This window comes from Solanum dulcamara, chromosome 10 (genome assembly GCF_947179165.1).
Source record: "Solanum dulcamara chromosome 10, daSolDulc1.2, whole genome shotgun sequence".
Taxonomy (NCBI): domain Eukaryota; kingdom Viridiplantae; phylum Streptophyta; class Magnoliopsida; order Solanales; family Solanaceae; genus Solanum; species Solanum dulcamara.
The window spans coordinates 72,090,480-72,101,218 of record NC_077246.1 but is presented as its reverse complement, the minus strand read 5'-3'; the positions used below and the strand labels follow the sequence as shown (position 1 = coordinate 72,101,218).

The following is a 10,739-nucleotide window of genomic DNA, read 5'->3' as shown; positions in this document are numbered from 1 at the left end:
GATACATATTGTTTATGTATCAGATTGTAATGTATCAAGATTTAATGATTCTAATACATCTACATTTATGTATCAGAATCTCATGCATCAATCTTTACAACTTCTGATACATCTACAACCTATATCAATACAACATGTTATGTATCAACCATAATCGAGTTGACAAACTAATACAACAACCTTTAAAGTATCAACCTTAATACGTTGAATGTTTATGTATCTGCTATTCATATGTATCAGATTCGAAATTACTATCAATACCAAGTAACTTACAATGAACATAATTACCAACCATCCATATATCAATTATTGATATTCAATTACTATTCTGGTTAATTGATATATGTATCAAATACAACCCACAATGTAAAAAAAAACTATGTAAATGTAAGTACATGATCCAAATAAAATGTATCTTGGCATAACAAACCATTATTTCTCTTTGAGAATGAAATTACAAGTCTTTCTGTTATGGCCTTCATGGCCACAACGACTACAAGAATTTGTGCTCGTTCTTATCTTCTCACTAGAGTACTTTTTTCTTCCTTTCTTTGGTCTTTCTGGCATCCTTTTGTATGTTGGTGGCAAGATGAATTCTTCCAAAATTTCTTTCAGAATAGAACAATCCTTCTTATCTGGCATTGGAACTATTGGAAATTCATAAGTAATTGCCAACGCCTCTGGCTTGTAGTAATCAGAACAGTATAGGTGCATGTCTGTAATGTTCTTGCTCTTCAACACTGCAATTGTGTGTGGACATGGTATCTCGTCTAATTGAAACCTGTCACAATTGCATGTTTTTCTTTCAAGACACACAATGTATCTTATAGCTGACTCATAAACAGAATAAAGATATTCTGATGAAGCAACAATCTGCATTAAATAATTATCACAGATATGTATCAGCAATGATGTATCAAATACAGAAATGATGTATCAGAACTGATGTATCAGATAATACTGATAACAGAAAATACAAAACTGATGTATCCTATAGCTATGTATCACGCAACTATGTATCAAGTAGATAACTTTTCCAATTTAACTGTGATCTCTTTTATTTAGTTAACTAGCCTTTTTTTGGTGTGTGGTGAGATAACTGCTGCGATCCTCTGTTGTGCAGACAAAATTACTTTAAAAAAATAACTGATGTGTACCTTCATTCTCGAACACTTCATTCCCTATTTTTGCAATTCCAAGCACCAAATAACATTCTCGTTTGCTCCAAAAAGTCAATTATAGACAACTCTCGTGCTTCAACAAGACATTCATTGATATGCTCTGTTTTTGAGTTTTCTTTCATGGTCAAGATCTGTTTCTTTTTTTAAAGAATTCTTTGCCTTAATTAGCATGGTAATTGATTGAAACAATCAATCATAACTTGAATTACGTTACTTCCCATAATTAACCCAACAACATTAATTGTTTTACACTCAAAAATTGATGTATCAGCTCAGCAAGTAATGTATCAGAAATTTGAAAAAAAAGGGAAATCGCGTAATTTCATAAAAATAAGGGATACATTGTAATTGAGCCTTTTCAGTATGTGATTTAGGTAAAGTTTACTAAATTATAGACGAGCACAAAATATGGATTATTAAACTTTCCGAGTTTTATGTTTGAAGTTTGGTCTTACCAAATTCATTACCCCAGTTAAAAATATTTGAAATTTTTGGGTCTTGGCAAATCTTGCCAAACTTCAATCAAAAACAACTAATACTCCTATTTGGTTTGACATGGCTATGTTTTAAACAAAAATATTTAAAATTAGATGTGATTTTTTAAACTTTAGTCGCGTATGTTTGAAGTTATGCACTTCGCCACCGGTAGGTCACAAAATAAATAGTTGGGCCATCTAACTTAATTATCCAAAAGAGATTCTCCAAATTTTCTGCTGGGCCTTAAGCCCAGGTCCATGGTCTGTTGTTTGGACTTTGCTTATATCATGTCTTGCTTTTAAAAACAAAACACTTCTTTACTTTTGGGCCTAAAAACATAACATTCAAAGTTATCACGTTAAAAAAAAAATACATAAATATATTATTTAATTTGACTTCAGTTGGTATTTATGTTTTCCAACTTTGAGTCTATTTATTTTAAGAGATTTCCAACTTTGAGTCTATTTAATAGACTGTATTTCTGGATGCAGTCAAATTATTTTAAATCGTGATAAATAGACTGTATTTATTTTAAGAGATTTCCAACTTTAATCTAGTTGGTATTTATTTAATCGTTATGACTTGTCTTAAACGTTCAAAAGTCAAAATAAAAAAGAAAAAATATCCAAAATCAAATACTATCTATAACATGATATTACTCTTTTAGAGCAGATTGGGTTGTTTATTTAAGATAAATTAGTCAAGTTACAAAAAATATAACTAAACACAAATTCATATTCAACTCGAACTTCATAAAATTTCAAATAAAATATAAATAAATAAATTGAAATCTATTACCAAACGCCTTCTAATTAGAACACCATATTAATCTAACTTTATACTTAGCTGCAAATTGAGAACTAAACTATGAAAATATGTCCTTTTAACTTATTCTATATCTAGTAGGCTTGGCAAGAAAATATTAATCAAGATATATAAACAACAATTGTAAATTAGCCAGCCCATAGAAAACATTTTTTTACCAGGATATAATAGGTGGCTTTTGTTTCTTCATGATAGTGATATGGATAATTAATTGTTCAATATTATCTCATAGGGTTCATTAATAATATTATTATTAATCAAATGACTAATGTTTTCATGCGAATTACTTGTTCGATGACGTACTTATATTGGGTTCTAGTTAATTTGAATTCACATAAAATTCGTTTAAAAAGAAATTAAAATTGTTTGATAACAAAAAAGACTCTTAATTAAAGTTCGAATCAAAGACTTTTAATAAGTCATAATAATTTCTACAAAGGACATCTAACATTAGATTATATATACAGTTTGTACTTTTGAAAGACAAGTAAGTAAATAAATAAATTAAACAAATAGGGATTGACATTTCAAACTTTATACAAAACAAAAGAATCACGACACAAAAAATTGGGTATATTTGCACTTTTTATATAATATGTTTCTCACTCTTGTTAGTCTTCTAGTAGACTTTTTGTATTTTATGAATTTGGTGAACAAAAGTATATAACACTAATTTTGACCAATAGCTGGCTATGGATATTTTTCTTTGATCCTAATTTTTAGATAAGTGTGGGGCAAATTTTTTACTTAGTGCATAAGAATGTAGGTCCATTTTGGAGTATAAATAATGTACACACCATTCATATATATATACATACATTTTTTCTCAAGGAAATCAGCAATCGCTATCTTTCGATTTTGTACAAAGTAAACTCAATTCATGTATAATAGCTCGCAAATTGCATACGTCACTTAGCTCCGTACGGCAAATTTAATTGAAAAAATATGCAGAAAGTTTTGAACATGATATATATATATATATATATATATATATATATATATATATATATATATATATATATATATATATGCATTTTAAAGAGTCTAAATTTATTAATATTTTATTTTATATACGATCTCCTGAATTTATGTCTAAGGAAAGATCAATGTTTACAATTCTATTCGATGAATTTTACTTCAAGAAATCAAGTTAAGTTTGCAGTTTCTTTCAACTTTATTGACAAGGTAAAAATGAAAAAAATAAGATTAAAAAATCCTTGTGAACTCACCATAGAATTATCTAGGACCTATTCACATTATGTATACTAAGAACTCATACCAATAGTATTTAAGGAAAATAATTGTCGTATCCGATGTTTATATCATGTTAATTTATTATAGTTAAGTGATTTAACAAAACAGTAATGCACATTAACTAATTATCATGGTTAAGTGGTAGAAGTTTATGTGCAAATACACGTCATGCGTCTATTACTTTGATGTAAATATCAAAAGCAATTTTTTTTATTATCTAAAATTAAATTATATATGATCCGCGTAAAAATTGTTTTTACACTGTCAAGATAATAAGTTTAATTAGTTATTATTTTTATCATATCATCAGTTAATGTTAATCAATATGCGTATACTCATACATAATCTATTTATTATATATATTTTTTTAGCAATAGATTTTTTGTCATATTTAACTACACTAAAATTGTAAAAATTATCTTATATAGTCAACGTATAGAAAACTATTTTAAAAGTATATTGTATAAATACACAAATTTGTTTTTTAAAATATAATTTGAAACATTTTTTGCCCCTATAAGAATTTTGAATTTTTTTGTCCCAATATTTTTTTCCCTTTAAACTAAAGCAATGAGAGGAAAGGAGATGTTGAAGTGGCGTTTTCAAAAGGTAAACAATGACACGCGCTAGTACGCGCTACATGACCAAGAGACACGTGTAGAGAAAGTCTAAATAATTTTTTAAGAAAATAGATCAAATGATTTCTAAATAAGCAACCAAAAAAAAAAGAACAATGAATGTGAAAAATTAGTAATTTTAGCTATATATATTTTTAAAATTAATAATATAAATATTAAATTTCAAATGGTCTAACAGGTACGTACCGTCTGAATTCATAAAATTCAAATTTTGAATCAACTTTTATACTTTTTTCGTAAAAAAAAAATTTCGAACCTACTAATTCAAATGATGTAACAGGTACGTATTTTTTGAATTCATAAAATTCAAATTCCGAATTAACTTTATACCTTTTACTTCAAAAATCTAAACTCAGTTGAAATCATAGTTAGTAGCACAAAACATTCCATAATTGCTTATTAAATTTCAATAACAAACATTCATAGGTCCACATAAACATGAAAAATGGTAATCAACTTACCATAATAGATTAATTAAACTACCATCATAATATATAAATCTTGAAATTTAGGTGTGTGGGTTGTGGGGTGGGGTGGGGGGGGCGGTTGGGGGTGGGTTGATTTTGATTATATATATGTAGGTGGCTTTTGGTGCTAGTCTTCAATAGGACCTCCCCTCCTACTAAAACAAAAAACTCTATTTCTCTCTCAACATTATAATCTTTGATAAAACTATATGTTATAACATTTTATCCCAAAGTTTATATTTTTATTGTTTTAATTTCTTGAAAGAACATGGGGAGACAACCTTGTTGTGACAAAAATGAAGTGAAAAAAGGTCCATGGTCATCTGAGGAAGACAAGAAACTCACTAATTTCATCCTTAATAATGGCCAATGTTGTTGGAGATCTCTCCCTAAACTTGCAGGTATTTTCCTCTCTCATTATTCCTCTTTTACTCACGATAGAATAATATCGAAGTCAGAAATTTATGTCAAAAAACTCAAAAAAATTACTAAAACGTCATCTTTGTGATTTGGATTTATACTTGTGACGTAAAGAGTCTTTCTTTATATCAGAGGAATTCAATAGTTTATAATATATAATGAAGATTTTTTTTTATTTGAACAGTATAATTTTTTGATAAAGAAATTCAAAGCTCTTTGCCTCTCGGAAATGAAAAAAGGGTTGTTAATTTCAATGATTATACCAACCCCATTGGTCCAATTCTCATAAAAATATCCAAACATGGGATGAAATATATGAATATTTATTTATTTATTATTTTATTATTAATGTTGGTGAGTTTTATTTTATTTTTTTAATTTTGGTGGGTGTCAAATTTGGTGCAGGGCTGTTGAGATGTGGAAAGAGTTGTAGATTGAGATGGACAAATTATCTAAGACCAGATTTGAAAAGGGGACTTTTATCAGAATATGAAGAAAAAATGGTTATTGATCTTCATGCTCAACTTGGCAATAGGTAAATTTTCTCTCATTCATACTATGTTGGAATCGGCATTTTCACTAATGAAATTCAAATTAATTTATTTGTACAAATATAATTTTTTAACAAAGCAGTGTTAATTGATTTTAGCATTGTGATATGTGTTCGGATACAATCCTAGGTTAGTAGGATTATCATAATCTAATTCTTTATATGTGTATGCGCGAAAAATAATTATAAATAAAATTATATATTTTTTTTAGAATTCGCAACGTTTAAATTCTGTGTTTTTTATGATATATAAAAATGGTACATGTGGAGCTTATCTAAAGTGGCAAACAACAATTTCAAACTCAATTTTGGGCACCCATTCTCCACTGTATACCTTTCTTTCACTTTGATATTTTTATAAATTAATTTTCTTTTTGCCTATTCATTACACTCTTTACACAAGTGGGGAAAAGGTAAGTGAATTTTTCACTTAAAAAAGGTAGTTTGGTGTACTTTTATCTTACGTTCATGACGAGTTTGAAAAAAATTCACGACTTAAAAGGTGTTATATAAATAGTCTATCTTAATACGAACATTAGCATACTATAATATGTTTATAATAAGTGAAATTGGTTAACTGAAAAATAAACAAACAATTCGCTATAACATATTTCAATACTTGATATATTGTGCAATATTTGTGCTCAATGCTTATTCAAATTATTTTCAGGTGGTCTAAGATTGCTTCTCATCTACCAGGAAGAACTGATAATGAAATCAAGAATCATTGGAACACACATATCAAGAAGAAACTCAAGAAAATGGGGATTGATCCAATCACTCACAATCCAATTACTAGTGACCAACCAACAAAAAATCAAACAATTATTCAACAAGAAAAACAAGAAGAAAATAAGAACATTGGTACAACAACAACACTAATTACGCCTCAGTCTCAAACAAATTTGAATCAGCAAGAAAACGAGAACATTGGGACATGTCCAAAAAACATCAACTCAATTGATGAAGTCATGAATAATAACTTTTGTACTAATGAAGTCCCCTTAATTTCACCAAAAGAAGTTTTAGTCCCTCATGAATCAACAACATCATCAACATCTTCATTTTCTTCTCAATCATCCATCAATATTCTTGAAGACCTTTTGCCAAATTGGCAATGTGATTTCAACATGGAAATTAGTTGGGCAGATGATGATTTCAGTAGCACTTTGGATTATTTATTCAATGATGATGATGTTAGTGACATGAACAACACCACCATTTCCCAAGATTGGTCACAAGTGTTGGAAGTTTGAAATAGCTAGCACACTACTAAAAAAAATCGAAATTTTCAATGAACATTCCATTGGAACTACGATATTTTTTTCCCATCGAAAAGTTTGTTGAAAACTAAAATTCACGTTTTTTTTAGTAGTGACCGTTGTTAACTTCTTGTGATTAATTTTTTAAAGGAGAGCAAAATTAAGCTCTTTCTTTTAATTGGCCAGTCAACTTTTCTTTTTGTATTGTCTATAGAAGTTTAGATGGTAAAGTTGTTACTATAGTTCATGGACAATAAAAAAAAAACATGTTTATGGAGATAAAAAGCTTCATCAAATATTTATGTTAAGGATGATAATACAAAAGTGTACAACTCTTTTCTAAACTTTAGTGTTATTTTCTTTATATCAATCGCATCGCCATGTTACCAAACGTATAATATTATTTCCCTTTTTGTTTATGTGTGTTTTACCTGTCTTTTACGCTGCTTAATTTTTTATGAATCATATTTCAAAAATTCATTCAACTCATAATTTTATGATGGATATGAAATCACTTAGTAGTATAACTAGTGTGCATGTTAAATTTCATTAATTTATTGATGAAATTTTTATTTTGCTTTTATGGTAGATAAAAGAGATGCGACTTTTTAAAAGTAAAATAATTGAATACATGCAAAAGATATCGCAACAATCAGTTAAAGCATCATCCATTAGCATATCCGTCAAGGTCCGCACCTCAAGTAGTGGTGATATAGATAGCCTAACATAATACAAGCACTAATAATTATTTTTACGATTTAAACGTGTGACCTAAAAATAATGAAGAAAACTTTCGTATTTTCCCTACAATAATCATTCTACCTAACTGATTAAGACGTCCAGTTACTCTATGAAATTTCTCAAGAGTCAAATAATAACTTAGAAGTTCATATATGGGAATTTGACAAATTACATATATTAATTACGCAAGTCAAATAACTATCAAGTACATTTTCTACTAATTTAATAAATTAAATCGCAAGTTCGAAGTGGAAATTAAACCTTCCTCAGTCTCAACTATAAATGAAAATAGATAATTAAAAAAAATAGTGGAAGATGCCAAACATTATAGAAAAATATTATCATTGACTAAATGCAAAATTAGAAGAGTAGAAGTAACCTTTGCACGGCTTAGTTTGTCGTACACCTCAACTATTTTATCTAGATTTGTTATTTTCAATCTATATATTAGTTTATTCACTTTTGTCCTTAGCAAATCGTTTTGTATTTGCCCTTACAATTAATTGATGAAGCTTCAAGGTGAAATTAGTGAATTTTATGTGTTTAAATTTTTCGAGAACAAAAGTTAAAATTAGCATCAACTTTTAATTATGTTTTAAAATTACCCTCTCATGTTAAATCTTTATTAGGAGATTAAGAACAAAATTGATACTTTTTCTTCTATTTTTGCATAGTATCTTATTTTTTAATTTTCATTATTATCTGTGTTTTCATTTGCTTTGTTTGTCTTGCAATTTTGTTGGTATTGTTTTTCTTTCAATCATGTTTGATTCCACTTTTTTTTGAGCCGAGGATTCATCAGAAACAATCTCTCTTCAGTCTTCCCCACAAAACAGAAATAAAGTTTGCATATACCTTATATATATATATATATGTATATATGTTGTTGCATTAATGATATAGTTCCTTATCTAGAACAATTAACTCATTTTCTACTTTTTTTTGTCAAACTTTGCAACACTGACTTTGGTACAAGAGTTATATGTGTAATAAACAGCATTAATTATTACAAGAACAATATTCTATGTAGCTACATTTTTCCAAAGTGTGAACTTAGTAATATTTTTAAAATTTGACAAAAGACATCTTAATTGGTATTCATTTGAAATCCTGCTAGTTTTTTTTTGAAAAAAAAAATCCGCCGTCGCAATTTTTTGAAAAAAACCGCTATAATATAGTAGTACGCAAACTACACAAGAAGATAAATCGTCCTAGACAAGTCTCAACGAGCGAGTTCGATCAAGAAAATATGCTAGTTGCTATTGTCTAATTAGTTGGTTTTTGAATTGATAATTAGATGACCTAACCATATCTTCCAACTAAGAATATGATATGATTACAAATTCAAAGATGTTGGAAACATATATAATTCCAATTAATTAACTAATTGACTCTTCGTACGTTTGTTAGTTTAATTTCTTTTAAAAAATATTTGTTAGAATATATCTATCAAAATACTATTAAATAAGACACAATATGGGAATTATTAAATGAACCGAAGCAAATCAACCTATATAGTTGTTAGGAAATAACAAAAACATAATGTCACAAATCACAATTAAGTCAATAATAAAGAATTCCACCAATAAGGATTGTGGTGGATAGAGAGTATACTCCGCTCTTAATTAGAGGGCATGATTCGAGCCTCGGATATAAAAAATTCTATTTAAAAATATTTTTCACTTAAAAAGATCTTATGCCGCATGAATCTAGATTAGTCGAGGGGGAGGATGGCAATGGAGGTATTGAACATCGAGAAACCAAACAATATTTCTTAGTTAAAAAAGATTTATTTTTATGAATATATATAGTGCCTTGATGAGGAGGCAGGATTTTCAAATATAGGTTTTATTTTTGTAAAAATAAAGTCTTACGCTAACAAAACTAATGACATATATGGGTCCAATTTAGTTCAAAATCTTGAAATTAAGTTTCCTAATTTTGAATTTTTGGTAATTATGTATGATTTTAGATGAACATTTATAAGTCAATTTTAGGTCTATTTAGTTGAAATATTGTGGTTTTCATTCTATTTACTATATATATTATTTTCTGTTTTACTTCTTATGTTGATGATGCTAAGCAAGACCATTAACACGTTGAGGGATATGATGGGATGATCGGAGTTTCTTCACCATTAATCAAAACAATATGAGTTTTAAGTTCGAATCGTAGAAACAAAACAACTATAAAAAATATTTTATTAATTTATCTGACGTAAATCTACATTAATCAAATCAATGACAATATAATTAAGAAAAAAACATAGTGCTCGAGAATTGAGTGATTTTCTCTATGGTAGAGATGTTGCTTAAAGATGTAAATTTTTACTTTAATATTGAACCTTTTGTTCCTTTCCCACCATTTTTTTTATAAAATAAAAAGGATCACTTGTTTTTTTTAATGTTTTTTTTAGATCTTGGAAAATCATAAATTAATGAAATTTTAAAAAATCAATTATTAGTTTTAAAGAAGAAAAACATTCAAGTTTGAGGTCGAATCAGGATCTTTTTTTTGTTTAGAAATTTTGTTTCTTCCAACAACCGTAGAGGCGGATGTAATGCATGTTGGGTTTAAAGGTGTGAATGGAAAATAAAATGTTGTGATATTTTTGAAAGGTTGTGATTCTGAAGGATTGTGACTTTTTCAAAGGGTTGTGACCTTTCCGATAAACCACAATAAGCACTTGTTCACATTACCCTTTGTTGTCTATAAATAGAGGATTTTTCTCTCATTTTTCATCATCGAAATTTCTATTACATTGCTACTTTTTGAGTTCGTTGAAATTATCAAAATTTGAGGTATCGCTACTTCTTTAATGTTCTATCCATTTTATTATGGGAGGAAATAATCCATAACCTCGGGTACAATGAGAGAATTAAATTTCTTAAGGACACACAGTGAATTTTGTGGACTCGAATATT

The 10,739-nt window shown here is 28.0% G+C and overlaps 2 protein-coding genes across 2 annotated transcripts; one reads left to right on the top strand and one right to left on the bottom strand.

The window, feature by feature from the left end:
- Positions 1–366: 366 nt before the first annotated feature.
- On the bottom strand, positions 367–1,423 carry LOC129871277 (uncharacterized). The gene is made up of 2 exons (XM_055946180.1): positions 1,158–1,423; positions 367–873 (listed from the first exon to the last, which is right to left on the bottom strand). Exons 1-2 carry the CDS (start codon positions 1,176–1,178, stop codon positions 433–435), a joined length of 462 nt encoding a protein of 153 aa, XP_055802155.1. The 5' UTR covers positions 1,179–1,423; the 3' UTR covers positions 367–432.
- Positions 1,424–4,995: 3,572 nt separating this feature from the next.
- On the top strand, positions 4,996–7,444 carry LOC129870482 (transcription factor MYB20-like). The gene is made up of 3 exons (XM_055945287.1): positions 4,996–5,243; positions 5,668–5,797; positions 6,483–7,444. The coding sequence occupies exons 1-3, from the start codon at positions 5,111–5,113 to the stop codon at positions 7,066–7,068; spliced, it is 849 nt and encodes a 282-aa protein (XP_055801262.1). The 5' UTR covers positions 4,996–5,110; the 3' UTR covers positions 7,069–7,444.
- The last annotated feature ends 3,295 nt before the right edge of the window (positions 7,445–10,739 follow it).

What these genes read in the sequence shown, in the direction of transcription:
- LOC129871277 (XM_055946180.1), bottom strand. Translation starts at nt 1,178, where the DNA reads ATGAAGTGTTCGAGAATGAAG. An exon ending in TGAAGTGTTCGAGAATGAAG is followed by an intron (nt 874 to 1,157) that starts GTACACATCAGT and finishes TATTTAATGCAG; the next exon opens with ATTGTTGCTTCATCAGAATA.
- LOC129870482 (XM_055945287.1), top strand. Translation starts at nt 5,111, where the DNA reads ATGGGGAGACAACCTTGTTGTGACAAAAATGAAGTGAAAAAAGGTCCA. An exon ending in ATCTCTCCCTAAACTTGCAG is followed by an intron (nt 5,244 to 5,667) that starts GTATTTTCCTCT and finishes AATTTGGTGCAG; the next exon opens with GGCTGTTGAGATGTGGAAAG. An exon ending in CATGCTCAACTTGGCAATAG is followed by an intron (nt 5,798 to 6,482) that starts GTAAATTTTCTC and finishes AATTATTTTCAG; the next exon opens with GTGGTCTAAGATTGCTTCTC.